Raw genomic sequence first — 23,463 nt, 5'->3', positions numbered from 1 at the left:
TATACAAATTATTCAGGGATATTGGGTACATTTTTCACAATGTATCATCATTATTCTCATTCATTCCGTTCTAGTTGTGCCACGTTTTATTTTTAACTAGGTAATTTTTTTTTAATTCCTTCCTTAGAATGCTTGCTGAAATACAAGTAGTGTTGGCCAGTTAAGACATGTCAGCTCCAAACTGAATCATGCATTAATCCAGACCTTAGTACCCCAAAGTGAATGGGAAACCAACTCCAAGTATTCAGAGCAAGGACTATGTAAATGCAAATTAACCAACATCCTAAAAATGAAAGCCAAAACAGTAAAACCTGAATACCTGGTTGTGCCCAAGGCTGCTGTGACAGAGAATACTTGGGACCTCCCTGACTGGCCATTGTTTTTAATGCTGAAACCTGGTAGAGGAGACAAAAAAAAAAATTCCATTTCACCAATGAAAAACTAAACCAGTACTGCTATCAAAGGCTGTACGACATCATTTGAACCCATTAAACATCACAATAATCAAATGTGTAAAATGTGTTTAAAAAAAAAAAATGATATGTCACAATCTCTTACAGCCAATAAAACTTTTTAGCAAAACCTCCTTTGTGATTACTCACAGAATTTTTCAAGAGTATATATATATTGGCATATCCTGCCCTTTAAAACTACCATACCAATGTCCTGAAACACTCTACCTGAAACATGTGAGAGTAAGAAGATAAAAATGAAGCTCTAGAGAACTGTCAACCTAAAACAGGTCTCTCTTAAAGTGAACTGTTGTATTGATATTAAATTATTATCACGTGTACTACAAAAATATCACCCAGCAGGACGAAATCTACTTTAAACATCTAGAAAGTCCAATTTCTTACTACGTCATAGACAAAATGTCATTAAAACAGACATATCAGATTTTGGAAAAGCATCAAAAAATCCCAAGGGACACTTGACCAACCAGTGCTGTGGATCTAGGCCTGGAGGCCCACCTTCTAGTGGTCTGAACCGTTCACACCTAGTCGTTTGTCTTAATTCCTTGGCATCACTCCAACTCAAAACGCGGCATTTAGCTGCTTGGGCAACACTGTACTTGAGGTGGCAAATGATGATGAGAGTAAGGACTAGCTGGGTGAGGGGGGCCAGAAACAGCACACAGCATGTTTTAAAAACAAATTGTGATATGCAAAAAGTCCAGGCTATGCCCTCAGTCTCACTTCAAAGTCTCATTAAAAAAAACCTGAGCACCAGTCTTCCAACTTTTCACAAAGAAGGCCACAACGTATCTTAGAGGACAGGCTCAGATCTTCCCAGCTCTCACGCTATTTCTACCAAGTTTGTACTCTTGGATCACGCCAGGCCTTTGCTCTTGCTGCCCCATGTATTTAAAATCACCGCTTTCCTCCTGTCCTCGATTCCTTTCCTAGTCTTTATTTTTACTGTGAGATTCAGCTTTTAAAAGCAAATCACACACATAACTAGAGATTAATTAGACAAGGCTAGAAGAAAACCAATGCTCAACTTTAGTAGAAAACCAATGCTCAACTTTAGTGCATAATATCCCATATATTTTCTACTATAAATATATAAATATACTAATATGTATAAATTTATAAAACTGGGAACACACTGTTCTGTAAACTTTTTGCCCCCTCCTCCAGCAAACCTTTATTTGGGACATTTTCCATGTATACCAGTTATGTTTCGACAGCAATAGCTGCCTATCATTCCAGAACGCAACCAATCTCATAACGATATATACTTAAGCTGTTTACAAATTCTTTATATTAAAAAAAAAATACAACCTTGCACATTCACCTTTATTTACTATCCAGATAATTTAGTTACCTTTAATTCAAACTTTAAACAGGATTTTCTTCAAAAGTTTTCCCTAATTATACCCATCGTTCTTTTTTAAATTCTACAGGATGAAAACAGACTCATTTTCTCACAAAGTGTTCCTGTGATTATCTGGATAATGTATGCAAAATTCACATTGTTGTATATATCTTAATGTTTATATATTTTTCTATCGCGATTTCTCATTAGGTCATAACTCCTTGAAAGCACACATTAAATTTATAGGCCAAATTCTATCACAAGTGCTACATCAATAAAAAATTTAAATTTATAATGTTGCTGAGGAAATTAATAACCCTGCAAAGGAAATATTAAGAACAAACTTGCAATACTTTCGCAAACTGCTTGAAAGAAAATTAATATTGCCAGATACAAATTTAAGTTTAACAAACTGGGCCCACCGAGAGCAAACACTTTCGGCTTAGCTAAAAAAAAATTTGTCTAGTTGGTTTTGACTCATGGCAACTGAGAATTGTGCTCCACGGGGTTTTTGATGACCGTGGTCTTTTGGAAGCAGATTGGTAGGCCTTTTTTCTGAGGCACCTCTGGGTGGACTTCAATGGCCAACCTTTCAGTCAGTAGCCAAGCACTTACAATACTACCTTTTAAATGTTTTAATTCAGATTTTTCCCCTTAATTTTGTCATACTTTACCATAAAATAACTTTCTGCAGCACTTCGTATTTACATTTATGATCTTATTTTGGCCCTCATAATAACCGTAAGTAGTGAGGATGGATGCTATACCAAAAAAAACTAAAACCCGCTGCTGTCGAGTTGATTCTGACTCATAGCGACCCTATAAGGCAGAAAAGAACTTCCCCATAGATTTCCAAGGAGCATCTGGTGGATTCAAACTGCCAAACTTTTGGTTACCAGCCCAACGCTTAACCACTCTGCCACCAGGGTTTCCAAAACCAAACCCGTTGCCATCGAATCAATTTTGACTCATAGTGACCTTACAATGGCAGAGTACAACTGCCACAAAATGTTTTCAAGGAGTGCCTGGTGGATTCAAACTGCCAACCTTTGATTACCAGCAGTAGCTCTTAACTACTATGCCACCAGGGTTTGTAGAGAGTAGAGAACCTAGTGTTATGGACTGAACTGTGTCCCCCCAGAAGATATGTTGAAGCCCCAACCCCTGTACCTGCATATGTAACCTGTATGGAAATAGAGCTTTTCCTGTGTTATATTAATGAAGCCACACCAGAGTAGGGTGGGTCCTAAACCTAACCTTGTCTGAGGTCTCTTAGAAAAACGGAAAACATGGAAACACACACAAGAGAAAGACAGATGTCATGTGAAGATATGTCTAAATGCAGTCAAGAAATGCCAAGGGCTACAGAAGCTGAAAGAGACAAGGATCTTCCCCCTGGACCAAAACAGAGAGAGAGAGAGAGGGAGACTAGCCCTGCCAACATCCTGAATTAGGACTCCTAGCCTCCAAAACTGTGAGAAAGTAAATTCCTGTTCTTTAAAGCCACCCACTTGTGGTATTTTTGTTATGGCAGCACTAGCGAACTAAGATACCAAGGCTTGGAGAATTTAAGCAACTTGCCTACAACTTTAGTTAGGAGGTGACAGAAAGGCACACAACTTTCTTGACTCAAAATTCTATGCTTTTTCTACTACACCCCACTATCTTTCCAGTCCTACTGAAGAGTTTGTTTCCAGCAATATTCAGTAGAATGAAATTCTGTAACAATAAAAAAAGGGTCAGTGGTTTTTGAAGTCTGACAGAAAATAATCTGACCCAAATGTTTTCATATGTAGCCCCCTCTCTCCACAATTATATTCCCAAGGGCCGTACAAATAGCTATAAAGAAGGTTATTTTTCCAGGGCAACAGCACACACACATGTTCTTCCAGTTCTTTATTTTTCTCGAGAAAGACCATTTGTTACATCAAAAATCTGGGGGGATGTTTATACGAGAAAGTTTAAGGCATTGAAGAAATGTTTATCACAGTTCTTCTGGGTCACTCCGCAAAACTTCAGGTTCTCAATCTGTAAAACAAATGCTTTACCTACTCTAGGTAGCAGGATGTAGTAAGAAATAATGACAACAAAGTATCTCAAAAAGAAGAGCCTAAAGAAGGCTCATAAACAAAAAGCCCAATTTATAGCAGGTAAAGGGAATCAGAACCACGTCTAGTCCTCGGGCTCAAAAACACGTCTTCTGACAATCCAAAAATGTTCTCTATGCACTAACATGGTTTATTTTATTAAGTCAACCCATATATGTGAAAAATCAGCCCAAACTTGGAAACAGGCTGACGATATTTTATTGATAAGGCCGAAGTCCAACTAGTGAACACTGAGACCTTCAAACATACAACCAAATGGAAGATGAATTCTGTTTCCTTTCTGCACCTAAGGGTGTTGTTTTCCTTACAAGCACTAGTTGCCTTATAAAATGCCAGCTACAACAGGAGGCACTTGCAGATAATAACGCCAAAGGTTCTGCACTTGCAGATAGTAACGCTGAGGTTCACATGTGAAGAAAATCATTGTCAAGTTTTAAAATCTTTTACTCTTTTTCCTGCTATTCAGAACACTAATTAATGCTCCCAAAGTAAAAACTGAAAAATGTTTGGTTCATAAATTTTCTAAGTAATGATGTTTTAAATGATCACATATATTTGTGTGAACTCTAGTGCTTATATTTTGTGTGTGTGTGTGTGTGTGTGTGTGTGTCGGTATCTCTCTGTCTCTGACTCCCTCTATGCCAAGAGGACAGGAGACCACAAACACCCAGTGCCGTCAAGTCGATTCCGACTCATAGCGACCCTATAGGACAGAATAGAACTGCCCCATAGAGTTTCCGAGGAGCGCCTGGCAGATTCGAGAGGGGACTTGAATTTAGAATAAGACAACATAAAGGGTTGCCCAATCCTCTAAGCTGTAGTATCCACAAAATATTTGGTTTAAAAACTCAGTGAGGAGCAGTAAGGGACCAGGGCTGAAAGAGAAAAAGTGAGGCCACTGTGAGTGACCTGAGAAAGGACGACACAAGACTGATCAGGGTAGGATAAGGCTGACCTTGCAATGACGGTGAGAGGCAAGGCCTTCCCCCTTCCCAATCCTATAGTGAAGGCAGTGTAAAAAGAGGTCCAGAACACTCTACAGAGGTACCCACGCTAGATGTGTGCCATGGTCTACAGAGAACTATTACAGAATTTAGACTTGAATAAATATATTCTACATAAACCTCTAATTCCTTTTAAAAGGTTCATAGTGTATAGCTCTTCCACAACACACAATGGCAGAGTTGTACCTGATTTACCAAACTTATACTTAGGACAACCATATCAGTGAATTTTTATTCCCTTGATTTCTAGAGAACTCAGCACCCACTGCTATCGAATCGATTCTGACTTACAGCAACCTTATAGGACAGAATAGAACTGCCCCATAGGATTTTCAATGAGTAGCTGGTGGATTTAAATTCCCGACCTTTTAGTCAGCAGCTGAATTCTTAACCACTGTGCCACCAGGGCTCCAGAAAACGAGGCAGGGACCCTTTAGTCCTAGATTTCATTATAACCATTTACTTATTTCAGAAGATTCATATGCTGCTTTGTTACTGTAAGATATTCATCAACGTACTTCAGCTAATATTAATTGAATGTTTTCCCATGAATATAGATTGCAATCTACAAGCTGGTTTTCCATGAGGATAATTTCTGTAAAAACTATAACTTATCTGTAAATTACAAAGTATCAATATTTGCACTATTTTTTTAATCAAGACCCTAACAGAAACATTTCCACATCCTTTTAAATATGCGTGGGGTGGAAAAAATATACATACACCCCCCTGCCAGGTACTTGATGCATATGAGAGGGCTAAAGTCCGCTAGGCAAGTCCAACCGCTGATGATAAACAAAAGGGGAGTTAGGCTACTTCAACATTTCTGAGGATCAGAATCGGCTTGACAGCAATGGGTTAATATTTGCTTTTACGTATTTATTATTATTATTTAAAACTAATATCTTCCGTCTTTACCATAGGCTGCAGGCATGTTAGTGTAGGTGGGCAACGGATTACTTAGCGGACTACCTGTTTCCCTGTCTCTCAGCTGTTTCATGGATAAATCTTGGCTCCCCAGTTAAGACTAGTAAAGTAAATTTGAGGGAAAGGGCCATGTATTTTTATTCTTTTTTGTTTTTCCTTTTTATGATGTCCTCTAACACAAACGGAAACCCTGGTGGCATAGTGGTTAAGTGCTACTACTGTTAATCAAGAGGTCAGCAGTTCAAATCCGCCAGGCACTCCTTGGAAACTCAATGGGGCAGTTCTACTCTGTCCTATAGGGTCACTATGAGTTGGAATCGATTCAACGGCAATGGGTTTTTGTTTTGCTAACACAAACTGCAGTTTAATAAATGAGAGTTAATCTTAAGACTTTTTAAACATCTTCATAATGTAAGAAAGTCCTTAACAAAGAGACTTAGATAAAGATTAGGATGAAACGAGTTTCAAAATAGTTACGATCTGATTTTTTCACTGCTGGCATTACACAGTGTAGTCAGCTAATGAATTTTAGCTAAAATAAATATATAAATAAAAACCCAAACCCACTGCCATCAGGTCGATTCCGACTCATAGTGACCCTATAGGACAGAGTAGAACTGCTCCATGGAGTTTCCAAGCAGCGCCTGGTAGATTCGAACTGCCGACCTTTTGGTTAGCAGCTATAGCACTTAACCACTACACCACAAGGGTTTCTGAATTTTAGCTAGACTACAAAAAAATAGACCACTTATTATAAATCCATCTATCTGGCGATTAACATGCAAAATGGAAGGGAGCAACAGCATGTAAAACAAGGAGGAAAATAAATCACCCATTTTAAGTGACAGAAAGCCATGATTCACAGGCCTGTGGTCACTGCCAGGCTGGATCCAATCCAGGAGAAACTGAGTTGGAGACCACAAGCAGATAACCTACAATGGGCATAAATAGAACATCGCCAACCCGGGGTCAGCTATAGCTAGCTTTGCATTATTTGCACGCTTCAGCTTAAAAAATGAAACCTCTACAAACATATCTAAATGTCCTCAAACCAAAAAGCTTCCGCACTAGGAAACAGAGATTTCCCAGACCAAATCATTACTTCTCTACCAGTTTGCATCAGAGGGTAATTCAAAAGGAAATCTCGGGAAGAATTCACAACGACTCTAACAAATACGCAGCAAGGCCTATACCTTGGTCAGGAACTCCTCCAGCTGCTCCACAAACAGCTTGGTCTGCTGCTGAATAAACTGCTCACAGGCCGACTTCAGATGACGGTCTACATCTTTTTTAGAGTCAAGATAATACTCTCTTATCTCAGGAGTGCCCTTAAAAAGAAGATGACAATTTCCTCCCATTTTTATGTGCCTGGAAATGACCACACAGGTAATGAACGTAGTTTATCCCCCACCACCAATGAAACAGACACTTTCTCACCTCCAACAAGAACTCTATCAAGGCATTGTTGCTATTCAGCCTAAAAAATCTTGGAACAGTCATGGGATTCAGGATTTTAAATGCTGCATCTGTGAAACAAAACGACTCGTCCAGTGAACATGTAGCACGTCAACAGAAAAGCCTACTTACTGTTTCAGTCTGTAACATACACTCGGTCTCCACCACCACAAAGCAAAAGCAGTGTCGTTTCCACTAACTTTGTGAGTGGATGAGGGAGACAGGGGCCAGTGACAGCTATAGAACACACATGTACTCACTTTTCTAAAGTCAGAACTGCAAGAGGACCATTCAGCTCCATTATTCATTTCCACAGAAAAATGATAGATGATTTTTTTTTTATAGACATCTTCAAATTTCCCTGCTTTGCTTTTAGGGGCTTAAATGGGCTTTTAAGAAGTATCCATGTACTTACCCAGCTTCTTTGTTAAGGTTTTGGCTGGCAAAGAAATTTATTCATTTGAAGCACAGTGAATAAACTAATTTGTCAGCCAGAAAGAAAACACCATAAGGACATATTTACCCCTTAGCCTCCAGACTAACTAGAATTTCTGCAAAGTACTAACTGAGGTCTCATTGATGTTCAAATGCAATAAGATACAACAATTAGTTGCAAGAGGTTAGAGGCTAAAAAAGTAAAGAGAGCAAGTATTATTATGTGAGAGCAAGAAAAGACCGTTTCTTTGCTTTGCTTTGGCAGACGGGGAAAGCAAAGCTTCAGTTCTTCCAGCCCTGGTTTTACAAGCACACGCAGTAGCACTTAACTGCCTTTGACCCTGGTCGTAATAAAAAAGACCTTCTATTAGATTCTGTATTCAGAGAAAAGCTTTGGTAAATGGCTCTGCTTCTACTGTCTTTTTTACAAGCTACCTGAAAGATTCTGTCTGCAATAAACGGAATCATCACCATACGGTAGGGTCATATAAGCTTTTATAACATTCTCAGAAAAACACACTTCAAGTTTTGCCAAAATTTAACCATATTTTGTTTTCTCACACCTCAGTAGATCTACGCTAGAATCAAGCAGCAACAAGTTATGTTTATTAGGAAAAACTGAAAGTAGATCCACCCATCTCTAGCCCATCACTTATAGAAGGTGAGGACTATGCACAGCCTGGTATTCTTCAAGGAAAGAGCGCCACTTCCACATCTCACGCTGAAAGGGGAGAAGGAAACCCACCAGAGGGGTTGGGAGATGGAAGCCTCTGATGAGAATATGCTTTAAAAATTGGTATGTTTTCATAAATTTTATATACATATATATGGTATATTGTTATAAATTTGGTAAAAAAAAAATTTTTTTTTTTTTTTTTACCCAGGTTTAAGGCCCTTACCCTAACTTTGTGATCCCACCACTCCTTTGTGGTACACAATGCACTCTTCCCATATTCCCCAGGTTAGGAATCATCTAGATTAATCTTGCTTCAAACTCTTACCAACACTGTCACCTGCTTTAGTTAGTAAATCCAAGAAAGCAAGTCAGACAAAAGGCTATAAAACAACACATTTGGAAAGGGAAGCCAAATCTATTTCAAGGTGGTGCAGAAGAGACAATGCAGCCAAGCGGCAGCATGATGATTTATAAAAAATGTATCATTTATATGTTTATATATTTATGTAAATACATAATAAAAATATAAGTAAAATACATATAAAAATTATAAATAAGATATATGTATCTTCATTCTGCAAAGGCAAAAGCCAGGAAATCTGACTGGTGCTTTATTTAAAAAAAAACATAAGTATATGAATAAAACATAGGCTTGCTACCCAAATGCCTGCAGTGGAGAACTAAAGGCATTCTTCACGGAAGAGAGGAAAGAGCATCAGGAAAAGAAAAGGAGCAAACCTGTTCTAACATGGCTCCTCATTATACCACCTTGCTCCCAGGTGACTGAAATCAAGTCCACTACTGAGCAAGCATAGTAACCAGGGAACTGCACACTTGCTAGTCTTAGAAATTCTAGAGGCTTTCTTCTGAACCACAGAACACAGAAAATAATCTGACTGACTATTTTCTCATTTCTCCCAGTACGGAGAAAAAAAGTTAATTCATGACATAAATGGATGGCTTAAAGCATTAGGGCTTAATTCCCTCTTGGAAATGGTTAAGAAAAGACGAAGTGTAGAAAAACTTGTCAGTAATTAAGGGCAATGAGGGATATTTATGGAATAGCCTTAACATCTTAGAAGGTAACTACTTTGATCTTTTACAAATCCTCTCTTGTTATTCCAGTCAGGGACAAACTGTTAGGGTGGACAGATCGTCTTTTCCGGGATAACTAAATGTCCATTACCAACCCACAGACCACAGCTACGTGATTACTTAAAAACCAGCTGAATTAACAGTGACAATGCCATTTAAGTTCATTTAAGCACCTGCAGCTAACAAAAAAGCATTTTAACATACATTTTCATTCTTAATGATCTTGATAACCTGGTGGGGGACCAGGGTAAATTTATCACGTTCGTCTTACCTATGAGGAAGCTGGGGTAAAGAAGCTAAAAGACCCATCCAAGATCACATGAGAGTCTAGAAATGATGGACCCATAATAGAACCCAACTCTTTCAAACTCTTACTCTAAGTATTCTTCTCATTTTACCCAGCTGGCTTCCTAAATTTTCACAAGCTGACAAACTGGTCAACTCAATGTTTAAAATCATTCCAATTAGCTGACATTGTAAGTAATTTTTAACTGGTTATTATCAGATGTAAACAGAGTCTAAGAGAGGTAATGCTGTGTTATAAACTGAAATGCTCAAATATAGCTTCCTTCATAAAGAAAACACAGCAAATGAGAAGCCATTAGGATGGTGACAGCTTAGCTTAGTATGAACAACTAACATGCTTGTTAGCAAGCAAAGCATGCAAAAAAAAAATTGCAGATGAACATAAAATAAACCTATAACCTGTGCTGACACATCTGGACAGGCAAATACACCCACATGTGCCAGCCAGGACACTGAAGTACCTCTAGTTTTCTTGAGGTCCAGGGAAATTTCCTTAATGGTGAATTCAGTGTGAAACGGAGCAATTTGCTCACGAAGAATCAAAAGGTGCTTAATTAAGAAAAGTTGTCCATCAACCTGAGTCTAAATAGTAAGACAGAAAAAAAAAAAAAAGGATATTATCACAGATTAAATAAAAACACAAGCATGTACCACATATATGTCATTAATCAACATTAATCTACCCAGGTTTAAGGCCCTAACCCTAACTTTGTGATCCTACCACTCCTTTGTGGTACAATGCACTCTCCCCACATTCCCCAGGTTAGGAATCATCTAGATTAATCTTGCTTCAAACTCTTACTAACACTGTCACCTGCTCTACTTAGTAAATCCAAGAAAGCAAGTCAGACAAAAGGCTATAAAACAACACATTTAGAAAGGGAAGCCAAATCTATTTTAAGGTGGTGCAGAAGAGACAATGCAGCCAAGCAGCAGCATGGAAAAAAAAGTAAGGAAAAGCCCAGCAGGAGCAGGCTTCCGACCCCTTACTGCTTTCTAGTTTCTCGTCAGTAATACGGCTTTCATTATTCGGCCTAAAGTGCCTTCAAAATCCAGAACATCAAAATTCCTCATGTTTATACAAAGTACAAAAGCAGCCTCCAAAGGTACAATGCTTTGGAGTTACTATTTTGGACTGTCTTGCCACAAACAGAGAACCGACCACCTCCACTCCCAGAGTCACTGCATTCCCTTTTGCCCTCTCAAGGCCCAGCCATAAGGGTCTCGCGACTGAAGCATAATTCTCAATGCTCTGACCCAATTCCAAATTAGTGAATCATCATGGCTTTTATTTCAGGAAAGAGTCTGGGTATTAGCCACAGCAAGACTGTGTTACTGCTACTGAAGAGAGAATCTTATTTTGAAAATATTTCTCATGAAATTACACTACATCAGGAAAAGAATATAGCTGTCCTTCTGTAACCAATATAAACTTTACACGGGTTAGTAAACGAAGTGATTCCTCCATGGGGTGGAAGGGTGGGTGGATGTGTGCGTGTGCGTGCGTGTCTTTCACTGTCTCCCCACCTTCTAAATAAACACATAATCACAATTTTTTTCACTGCATAATTAAATTCATACTGTATATCTGATTTGTATCTTATTTTTTCTTTTTACCTTAACATAATTAATTTTTTTTTTCCAATTTGCAATCAATATAAGTATGACTGATACGGTGGAAACTCACTCTGCACTCTGGAACACAGCATCTAATAAAGGAAATGCTACATATTTTAATTACTTCTCTGTTTTTAACGGAACAACTCTGCTGGGTAAAAACAGTGTAAAATAGGTTTCATTCACTTTACTAAAGCTGTTATAATCCAGTGAATAGAATCATGTTAACTTTACTGAAATTATTTTTTGATAAAATTAATAGTAGGACATAACACAGTGCCTGGCACATACTGTGTGCTCATCTGTTAAGTTTATAAGAACAGTTCCTTACTTTAAAAACTAGAAAAAGTCTCTAAGACATTAAATCACTGTCACTGACCACTTTTTAAAAGCTAACAGACAGAAGTACATAAACTCAGCCATGAAAGTCAAACAGTTAATGCTTACCAAGTGAAAGCTTCCTCACATATCCTTAAATCCCTTACAGTATGGAGGAAACAGAATCAGCACAAAGAGGACAGCCTAGAGGTAAGTAGGGCAAAAGGCTGAATGATCAAGAGACTTTTCATTTCTCTCTTAAAGAGATGACAGTGGTACCAGGGGGCATAATATATGAACTTTTTTTTTTTTAAGTAGGTCATAATTTCCTCCTGGTTATTAACAAATGCTTGCTTACTGGAGAAAATCTGTAAAATAAAGAAAACTTTTGGGAACTGGGGAAAAAACAATTGACAGTCACCCAAAAGCTTTCACTGTACTTATTTTTCTTCAATGCATTTTTTCTACCATACAATTAAGGTCATACTGGATGTCTGGTTTGTATCCTGCTTTTTCTTTTTACCTTAACATGTTTAAGTCATATTTTATTCTATTTTTTTTTTTTAATTTACTGGCTGTGTAGTATGGCACCATATGTGCCACAATTTACTCATTTATTTTCCTAATATTAGACACACAGGTGTTTCCTAATTTCACCTATTAAAAAAATGTGAGAGCTGATTTTAAGGCTACTTAGCTCAGGCTTGCAAATACTTTTTTTAAACTTAATCTGCCTGCCTATAACAACTTTCCGTCCTTTTCTAGTGCACATCTCGAGATTTCATGTCCACTCTCCATCCCGTGAACAGGAGGATGGAGCAGTCATAAACAAAGGGAGAGCTCTGCTAGTTACAGGATCCTGGAATACCAAAAAGTATTTTTAAATTGTTTTGTGGGGAGAGGTGTTTTTTTGTTTTTTTAATCTAAAGCCTTGATGTTAGAAATCAAGTTTGTAGATCTGGAAGTCCAGGAACACTCTAAGTAGCAATGAAAATTTGGCTGGAAACAGCCACATCAGCTTCCTTCCCATCGACAACAGGCATTTGAAGTGCAGAGTGTGCAGAGTGGCACTTTCAACCATGCTCTATGTCTTGAAAAGAAAACCTCAGGGGCCACTGGGGAGAAAGCATAGGCCAGCAGCCTTTAGCTCCAAATCCCTTCTTGATTAAACACTTGTAAACACTGGCAATACCTTGTAGTCACACGACCCAAGGGCCACAGTTGCCGCAAAACTGACTAATTTCCTCCAAGTGAAGCCATTCCTACTATTTCAAACATTCTTGTAGGACCAATTATAAATTGCTGCTTTTCCTTGAAAATGCTTTTTCGTATTCCAGGGAAACAGCAGCCCACCACTTCCTCAGCTGCTAAGGCTATAGCCGTAAGCCTTTATCCTACAGAACGTAGAATGTAAGTACCATTCTCAGTACTTCGGCAAAGCTGGCACTCTCTATACAGTGCAGTCTTTATTCAGCACTATAATGAAACACTGGCTTCTCTCAAAAGGCCTCAAAATTAAATCACATGGTACAAACTAAACCTACTGCCAAAATGGCTTTAAACTTCTGTGTCTATAGGTAAGTGCTATATTCCACAATATTATTATAAGTAGTAAGACTTCACCTAACACTTCATCAAACCTTGTTTTTGCTGATAGACTCTGATGCTCCCAGCAAGGACTGAATGCACGCAGACAATGCTTCCTGTGATAATCCTTGGAACACTGCCCTCTGGTGGAATAAAAGAGAAACATCAGCCTATAGCACTTCAAACAAAAATGGAAAATCTCTGGGGAAAGTAACCCCAATGCCATCGAGTTGATCATGACGATAGCGACCCTATAGGACAGAGCAGAACTGCTCCATAGGGTTTCCAAGGAGCAGATGGTAGATTCCAACTGCCAGTCTTTTGATTAACAGCCAAACGCTTAACCACTGTGCCTACTGGGAATACAGTAAAAAATGCTTGTTTGCTCTTACCTATGGGAAGAATTTATTGCCAGTAATACTCCTGGAGTTTTCTATTCCCATGCACTCATCTCTTGAAGCCCTCAGGTGACCCTTTAACAAATATTTACTGAGCATCTGTTTCACGCCAGGCACTGTACTAGGTGCTAAGAAACACAGTGGTGAACAAGGCAGGCATGGCCCTGACCTCGTGGCACCCTCGCTGCAACATGATCTCAGGTTGTGGGACTGTTGTTCAGATCTCCAAAACCAACTTTAAAACAATGCCTCAGTAAATCCGTTTCTAAAAATGTTTTCTAAGTATTCCATGATTCATACACAATTCTTCCTGACAGTTATTATTTAAAGCAGAAAAAAACTGTAAATAAATGTCCAATTATGGGAGGCTGACAAATAAAATACTAAAAAAAGAAAAAAACAACCCTGCAGCCATTGAGTCAATTCCGACTCATAGTGACCCTGCAGGACAGAGAAGAACTGCTCCATAGAGTTTCCAAGGAATGCCTGGTGGATTCAAACTGCCGACCTTTTGGTTAGCAGCCATAACTCTTAACCACTATGCCACCAGGTTTCCAATAAAATACTGGTCAACCTGAATTACAGAAAACTGTGCAGTTAGTGAACATGAAATCAAAGAATGTTGAAGAATGAGGAGAAATTCTTATAAAATACAATTAAGGTTACAAAAGGTATATAAAGTATGATTCTTAACTCAGTTCTGCCATTGCTCTATTTTCCCAGAGGTTTGGCATGTTGGTCTGGGCAGGGACTCCTGCCAGGACCCTTACTTTCCTCCTTGCCTCCATTCCACCCAAGATGGAACTGAGATGGATGGGCCCAAACAGCATATTATTAGGTCACAGTCCTGTGCCCTGGCCTCACACTTGATGTTATTCTATTTTTGTATTGTTTTTCCATTTCCCATGAGGCCACTGTAGTAAGAAAGATCAGGGCTGCCCCCTACTGGAACAATGGCCCTGCCTAAAGAAGGCTAAAGATGGGCACCTTAGCCCAAGACCCTCTTTCCCCTGCTCAGCCTTAAAGTGTTTTTCATTTGGGTTTGTCTTTCTTGCCTTCGAGTAGTAAGACAGAGAGGGATAAGACTTGGATGTGAGCTAGGTAAGGAAAAAGAACAAGAATAGGCAGGCCTAAGGCATACAACAAAAACAGGCAGAGTAACCTGCTTAGGTCTACCTATTCTTTGCCTAAAATCCCTGTTAAGCACACTAAGAGGCTGCACTAGGGTCCATGATGACAATGGGTTCTATGTGGAATAGGCCCCTGAATATTTCCCTTAGGATCCTGGTTCCACCATAGAAGTTTCTGAATCTCAGCCTACTACCATCATTCAATACACCAAATGAGGAGCCTGGGAAAGAAGAGATGCCAAATGTCCAAATGTCCCTCCGGAAGAGATCTCAACAGATGAGCAGAAAGGTTGAGACACCTAAATCTGTAGAGGTGGTCTGGCTTCACCCCTAGAAGTCCAAAACTAGGCAAGGGGCACTTCCAGTTGAGTCAAAATCCCCAAGCACAAAACCCAGCAACTGTACAGTTTAAGACAGATGGAGAACAGTGTGCACTCTACTGATCCAATGCAACAACTGTGCGCCGTGTCCAGTCTCTAGGTACAGGATATCTCCAGTGTGAGAGATTATATACATGCCCCTTGGGGGCCAGATTCTTAAGAAACAGTGACATCTGGACAATTAATTAATGACTATTGCATTTAAGGAAACCCTGGCAGCATAGTGGTTAAGAGCTACGACTGCTAACTAAGAGGTCAGCAGTTCTAATCCACCAGGCGCTACTTGGAAACCCTGTGGGGCAGTTCTACTCTGTCCTTTAGGGCTGCTATGAGTCAGAATTGACTCAATGGCAGCAGGTTTGTTCTGTTTTGTTCTACTGTATTTAATCACTTTTCTTTATATATAGCTGGGGTTGTGACAATCAAGTTAATAAATATAAAAAAATTAGAACCACTGAATTTTATAAACTCTTTTGGTTCAGCAACATACCACAACCAGTAAGTTTAGACAAACCTCATCTCGCAGGGAACGATAAGCCTATTATTAACTGGACTGCTTAAAGTAACTGTTACCTGAAATCAACGCACAATCTAAGTTAGCGCTTTACAAAAAAGTACTACCAATTCTTATTTCAATGGTTTGAAACATACGTAGTCTTAATACTATTTGTTAAGGATGCTGATTCAGATTCTGTATAAAACTAAAGTAGCTGCATTTAATACTAAACGTACATGATACCTACGTGACATTGGACTCACCGCTCAGCCTACTCTGCAGCTGTTTTTCCTCATCTGTTAACTAAGGCAGATGAATTAATCAGTAGTTTCACACTTATCTGTGGTCGTGGGCCCCTCCGAGAATCAAAGAAAGCTACAGCCCTCCTCAAAAACATACAAACACAAACACACACACAAAATTTTACCCACAATTTCGAAGTGTTCACAGACTAACCAAAGCCCATCAGTGGATTCTAAGAGTCTACAGACTGCTCAGGTTAAGAATTTCTAAATTAGATTGATCCTAAACTTACCCTTCTATCTAGAATCACACCATTCTAAGAATACCAAACAAAATACTATACAAAGACCTTAAAGCAAAATTAAAAAAAAAAAAAAAAAAGATTTCAACTGAAAGATCAAGCAATTTAAAGTAAAGGTACAAGAATTTACACACGTACATCTATGCATCTGTATAATTTGGAGAGACAGACGAGAGTTCTTCGAACTGTAGGGTACCACATTCCGTGAAGATCTGCTGGAGAAATTGTAGCCAGTGGTCTAGCATTGAGGGATTCTGTGGAACCTAAAACCCAAACGGAGAAGATACCTTTCATACACATGGATGTTTGTCTTTAAAAAAATTGCACGGCATCGATGAACTGCTCTCATTAGCTATCGACAACTGGAGGGCTCAATTTCTTCTAGCCCCACCTTTAACCAAGGGCACCCTAAGCGTCTAAATCAGTGACAAGCGAGATTTAACAAATAAGTGAGAACAATTGTAACTTATACGCAATCCAGCCTCACATACATGTGCAACTTAAATTGCCTTTCCCTACCTGTGATCAATAAAGCTTTGTGAAATGAACAAAGACTATACTCATATTATGGAGTACCATACCAAAAAACCAAACCCACTGCCACTGAGTTGTTTCTGACTCATAGCAACCCTACAAGACAGAGCAGAACTGACCCACAGGGTTTCCAAGGAGCGGCTGGTGGATTCGAACTGACAACCTTTTGGTTAGCAACGAAGCTCTTAACCTCTGTACCACCAGGGCTCCAATGGAATACCACGCAGCCATTAAAAAGGAGGCAGGTCTATATGTGGTCAGGTGCAAGTGAGTTGAAGTCAGTGGAAGTGAGGGAATGACGAGAAAACAAAGCAACAACAAACAGGAAGATTAATCAAAGCTGGTTTGCCTGACACGCTTCCCCTCGTGCTCTGGGTCATATTACTTACAGGCCCAGTTAGTACATCCAATTCCCACGTGACCAAAGTTGGCTCCCCCCACAGCTTCAGGCAAGCATGAAGAGGACTAGGGAAGGGGGCAGCTGAGCAGACACAAACCTTTGTAAGCCAAGCATAATCACTTTGGGGTCAAAGGGACCAGGTTTCAAATGAGTCATGCAAGTGCAGTTGGCATAATATACCTTTTGGGGACAAGAGAGGATATTTAAATATGAACTGGGAATTACAGGATATTAGGAAATTTCAAAGATTTTGTTAGTGTGATATAGTTATGTAAGAAATGTCCTTATTTTTTGGACAGGTATAAAGTGTGACTGATTAGCAAAAAAAATACAACAAAGTAAAATTTTATATATATACCCACACACATACATATAGTGGTAAACGTCTTAAATTCAGGTGGTAGACATGGGTGGTCATCATGCTTTCTACTTTTCTATTTGAAATTTTTAGCAAAAAAAAGCAAGATACAGAGCAATATGCAAAACAATTTTTTTAAGAGCTAGATCAGCTTATGCTTAGAAGAAGGCGTGGAGGTTGTAAAGTGGGTTTATGAGAGAAAGCAGAGAAGGAATGCTCAGGATTAGTGCTTTGACTTCATAGTTCTGTAGGCTTTTTTTTTTTTTTTTCATGAAATCATGCAATATTTGTATAATTTTTAAAAGCTCTTCCATGTACCTTTACTTCAAACTAAGATACCTATTTTACATGAAGTTTCTTAAAGATAAAAACTAGACAAATTATATCATTGAATATTTAGGAGATTAAGGATCTACAGAGTTTTGCTAAAGATTATGCTACCTGAGGATCCCTCCTTCAAAACACAGAGTTAAGAAAGTACTGCCCCCTAAAAAATTTAGTGAAACAAATGTGTCAGTATTCTACAGCCAGAAGTCAGCTTGGCTCTTGATTTATGCATGTTCCCGTTTAACGGCTGACCAGGGAGAAGTTTACATGTTCCCGTTTAACAGCTGACCAGGGAGAAGTTTACATGTTCCCGTTTAACAGCTGACCAGGGAGAAGTTTACTTACACAGCACGTCAGCAGAAGGCGAGTGCGTGCTGGCTGCCTTTCCTGAAGAGCGCGCGCAGCAAGATCCCCCAGCGTGGCTTCTCCGTGGGCCCCCTGGGTGTCTCCCCCAACACCCTCCGGGAGCCTCCCCTCTCCTCCTCACTTGCTGTACACAGAGAATAAAGTCTGTGCTTTTTGAAGGTGCTGATAATCAGTCTCTTCACAGAACAGTCCTCCGCCAAGCTGCCCTGACGCCTAGTTCTAGCACGTGAACAGCCAGCCATTCAAAGACCTCTCTTTTGGAGCTTCTCATTCTTTCACTTCCCGCATACCTTGGGACCTTAAAAAGTAATCAGACTCTTTTTTTGCTCCCCATGCCACATGACTCAGAGTCTTGCTTTCCACCCCAAATTCTAACATCATTCTGAGTAGCATCAATAACCATATGGACAATCCATTTGATACCGTGTTTAAAGATCCTTAACCTTCTCAACTCCAAAGACGCTCACTTCTAACCTTTTATCCCCGGCCCCATAGACAGACCCCAGGCTTTCTTACTACTCCAAACTATTTCACCTCTTAACTGAGTTATTAAAATTTAGTCTCCAACTCTCTAACCATAACATCCTCGTGATTCTGCATTTTTCTCTGTTTACTCAAACCACACTGCCAACCATTCCTCCTTCGGCTTCAACCACATCACGCCACCTTGTTTGCTTCTGACCTCTCCAGCTGCCCTTTCTCAGTCTGCTCAGCATACTCCTCTACCTCTATTTCCTCCTTGTTGTCTGCATTTGCTAAGGTTTTCTCCTCAGATTCTGCTACTATCACACTACTTTCTGTCCTGAGGTGATCTAATACAGGCCCCAAGCACCGACTACTCCTCAATCTTTATCTCTAAACCAGTCCTCCCCTTGACAGCTCTAGAACAGTGCTGTCCAGTAGAAATTCATTGTGAGCCATAAAATAAATGTGATGCGTTAAAAAATGTGTTTGAAAAAAAAGAAAAAAACATTCTTTGATGGTTACCAGGGATGGGAGGGAGAGAGAAGGAAAATTACCAATTAGATAGAACACAGATGTTAACAGTGGTGTGAAGAGAAAGACAATACATAACATCTGGAAAGTCAGCACAACATGACCAAGGCAAGAGAAGACACCGAAAGGAACACAAGAATAAAGGGCAACTACGGTACCTACTATAGCGTAAGACAATCCTGCAAAAACACTATTAACAAACAATAATTAATCAATGGAAAAACAGGTAGATTGATACACCAAGAGGTATGGGAGGGTGTAAGGGAATACACCCACCTGCAGATACAGGTTTGGTGGTAGATATTTCTACATAAATGACTGTAGCTGCAGCTCACAGAGCACACAACAGGTACAGTCAGGGAAACCTCTTAGACATAATCAAACACCCTGCGGGAAAAAGCTCCTAGGGTAAAAGACAAAGGACCACAGACTCAGGGTTCATCTACATCAATGGACACAATATAGTTCATAAAGACAATGTTCTGCATCCTACTTTGGTGAGTAACATCTAGGGTCTTAAAAGCTTGCAAGCGGCCATCTAAGACACAACTACTGGTCTCTTACCACCCCGACTAAAAAAGAATTAAGAAAACCAAAGACCCAAGGGAGCATTTAATCCAAAGGACTAATGGACCACATGAACCACACAGTCTACACAACCAGAAGAACTAGATGGTGCCCAGCTACCACTACTGACCACTCTGACTGGGATGACAACAGAAGGTACCAGACAGAGCAGGAGAAAAACTGCAGAACAAAAAGTCAAATTCACAAAAAAGACCAGACTTACTGGTCTGACAGAGATTGGAGGAACCCCAAGATTATGGCCCCAAATCACCCTTCTAACTTGGAACTGATGCCATTCTTGGAGACTACCATCCAGACAAACAACGGAAGCCCATAAGATAAACAATTACACCCTAGAGGAACATACTCCTCAGAACAATTAATTATAGATCAAAAGAGCAGTATCTGCCCAAAAGCAAAGATAAGAAAGCAGAAAGAGGTAGAAAATCAGGACCAAAGGAAATGGGGAACCTAGGACAGAAATGGGGAGAGTGCTGACACACTGTGAGGAATGAAATCAAGGTCCTAAAAATTTTTTGTACGAGCTATCAAATGGGAAACTAATTTGCTCTGTAACTTTCACCTAACGTACAATAAAAAACAAATAAATGTGTTTCTCCTTAAACCAAAATTATCCCCTGAAGTCTTCTTTAAACCAAACAATAAAAAAAAAAAAGCTTTTTTTTTTTCTTTTTAGGTTGGCTTATTTAGTAGATGCCTTGAACACTGTGCTCTTTTGAAGATCTATCTATATCAGATCAAACTGACAACACCAACTCAAAAGATTTAGGGGGCAGTAAATTCATGTTAACGGGAGAGAAATAATTCTGAGAAGGAGGGCGAGAATGGTTGCATGACTGAATTGTACACGTAGAAATTGAACTGGTATTATGTTCTGCTGTATATTTTCAACAATAATAAAGTTCACTGGGAAAAAAATATGTTTTGTACAAGTGGAATTATTTTTAATAATTGTTTTATTTAATTAATCCAATATATCCAAAAATCATTTTAATATGTAATCAATATAAAGTATTACTAATAAGATACTTTCCTTTTTTTTTTATACTAAGTCTTTGAAATCTAGTGTGTCTTTTACCCTTTCCCATCACATTTCACGTTCAGTGGTGCTGAGGCACTGCAGAAGAAAGTCCTGGAAATCTACTTCCAAAAAATCAACCACTGAAAACCCTATGAGCACAGCTGCACTCTGACACACATGGTAGCTCTAGCCACAGAGCAGCTTTTCTCCGTTGTTCCATCTGGGCCTTGATCAATGTTCCCTTAGCCTCCAAATCCAGTGGGTCATCAAATTCTACTGATTCCAATTCCTAACACCATCCCTCATCTATAGACTTTCCTCCAGCCCCATGTCAACATCATGGTTCAAGCCACCTTTATTTTTCAAATGGAAGAACACAACAACTCTGATCCAGTCCCAACGGTTCTGTCAGCAATACCTTACTCTAATGCCAGCCATGGGTAAAAGAATAGACTTTACTGGGAAGAGGAAAACACCCAAGGCCAGGTTCAGCAAGAAAGAGATGTACTCTAGTCTCTCGTGAACTCCTGAAGAGGTGCACTAGAGACAAGGGCTGCTGGATACAGCATGGGCTCTATTTCAGAGGAGGAAATTTCAGCCCCTTGTGGGTCTCCCTTTCTATAGGCAAGTGATAAAATGGCTTTGTCACATAGGGAAATCTTGGCAGCTGGATTTGAGGTACCAACTGTTTACAGAATTCACTCAGAATACCAGCCTGGAGCTCTTGGGGATCCTTTAAAGCCCATGGAATGTTACTATGAGCTCTAGCATTGCCCTTACAGCTGAGAGGCGGGGCCGGGTTGCTCTATCTAGCTTGTTGCCTAGGTAACTCATGGGCTCCTCCCCGCCCCGCAGAGTGATTCTTGGACAATTTTGCTCCTTGCATAACCTGCACCCTTGTCCAAGCTATCCCATACATTTCTGTCAGTAATATTTTACCCCAGTCTCAGTCATTCAATTCCTTTACATGTTCTTCCATTCCTCCATACCTTCCTATATGGTGTTCTATCTATCTTAAACAATCCTACTTCACCTGGCTTTCTCATACTCACCTGTATAATGGCTGCAGCTTCCAGATACCACACCGCTCACTGAACCCACCTCTCTGCACTCAAACTTCATCTCCCTTCATAATTTTGATGCCCTTCTTCCATGGTCCAAGAGTGCCCTGTGCATACCTTCAGCATGTCACCTCTGAATTACACCTGTGCCTTGTCAATCTCTTCATACAACAGTCCTACCACCAATTTGCCCTGACACCTAGTTCTAATACATTAACATTACACCATTTAAAGCCTTTTTTTTCAGAAGCTTCTCATTCTCTCATTTCCAACATACCCTGGAAGCATAAAGTCATCAGACTCTCTTCTTTGTTCCCCTCACCACCTGACTGCGGGCTCCTCAAAATCACAAGCTGTTTTTTATGCCTGCGACCCAACAAGTCCCCAATAAAGGTTTCTTAAATGAATGAATAAATGTCGAAAGATAAGGCATCATAACATACCAGACTCTGTCAGACTATTAGACTCTGCTTCTTCTAACTGAACGTCTGAGAACGAAGTTTCTGAAGGTGCCTTTTTCTGTTCCTCTTTTAAACTCTGTGCAATTTCCTGGTAGAAACAAAAATCAGAAGAAACATTAAAGTGGAGTTTTCAGCAGTGTTTGGCAATATGATCATGTTCTTTCTACAAAGTAAAGAAAGTACTAATTAATAAATGAAATGAACTAATTAAGAGAACTATGCCAAAACCAAAACACGTGGAAATGAAAAGTTAAATTAGTATGGGGTGCAGTGTTTCTTCTTGTAAGCACACACACACACAGCCTTGTCACCTAATTTCAAAACTAATACAAGGTATCTGCTGAGAGGTCAAATAAAAAAGACTCACATAAGAAGCAGACTTTCCAACTTCAAGTTCTCAAACCAAGTATTAAAATGTAAGACTGGACACATTCTGAATGTCAGAAATGCTTTTATTCAAGTACCTGGTCAATCTAATAACAGGCTTTCTCTTTAAATGAGAAGACCTATAGTACGATATTTTTGAAACAGATTTTCAAAAAATTAACTTACAGTCATCAAAACTGCAATTAACTATTTAATGTGTTCTTCACTGCCTAAAGAATATCATCCAATATACGCAGTAACTAACTACAAAGTTAGTAATGAAGACCCCACTAATTTACACTGGCTATAAAAAAAAAAAAATTTTTTTTTTTTTTTTTTTTTTTATAAAGGCAGGAATGCACACAAATGAGGACCTCACCAATATCTAGCTATGGCTGAAAAGAACAACCAGAGAACTGACTGGGAGACAGACTCCATATCACCCAGGCTGGCCCTCTCATTCTGCATGCAGAAACCAAAAGTACAGCCAATCCCTAACTGGCACACAGATGTCACGGCCATATTGCCCTTATACCCAACCCCTCACCAAAGAAAGACAAAGCAAGTAGGTTTACTGGAAGCAATAGCCTTAAACCAAGAAGTCTACACAAGGAAGCACCAGGAAATTGGCCATGTAATGACTAAATAAATATACCAAATATATCACTAAATTATGCTGAGGGGAGGGGGT

General features: G+C 39.4%; 1 protein-coding gene across 2 annotated transcripts in view; it reads right to left on the bottom strand.

The window, feature by feature from the left end:
* Positions 1-23,463, bottom strand: part of COG3 (component of oligomeric golgi complex 3) — an 88,910-nt gene that overhangs the window by 24,784 nt on the left and 40,663 nt on the right. The window contains exons 14-20 of one of the 2 annotated variants that reach the window (XM_010592607.3): positions 22,389-22,494; positions 16,433-16,557; positions 13,400-13,489; positions 10,286-10,406; positions 7,295-7,383; positions 7,051-7,185; positions 320-395 (exon numbers count right to left, since the gene is read on the bottom strand). In XM_010592607.3, coding sequence (XP_010590909.1) covers positions 320-395; positions 7,051-7,185; positions 7,295-7,383; positions 10,286-10,406; positions 13,400-13,489; positions 16,433-16,557; positions 22,389-22,494 — 742 coding nt within the window. The remainder of the gene's footprint in view (positions 1-319; positions 396-7,050; positions 7,186-7,294; positions 7,384-10,285; positions 10,407-13,399; positions 13,490-16,432; positions 16,558-22,388; positions 22,495-23,463) is intronic. The other variant, XR_002786411.2, reaches the window with a different exon arrangement.

The sequence above is a fragment of the Loxodonta africana genome, chromosome 17 (assembly GCF_030014295.1).
Source record: "Loxodonta africana isolate mLoxAfr1 chromosome 17, mLoxAfr1.hap2, whole genome shotgun sequence".
Classification (NCBI taxonomy): domain Eukaryota; kingdom Metazoa; phylum Chordata; class Mammalia; order Proboscidea; family Elephantidae; genus Loxodonta; species Loxodonta africana.
The sequence above is the reverse complement of the archived record's forward strand: the minus strand, read 5'-3'. Positions and strand labels throughout refer to the sequence as shown.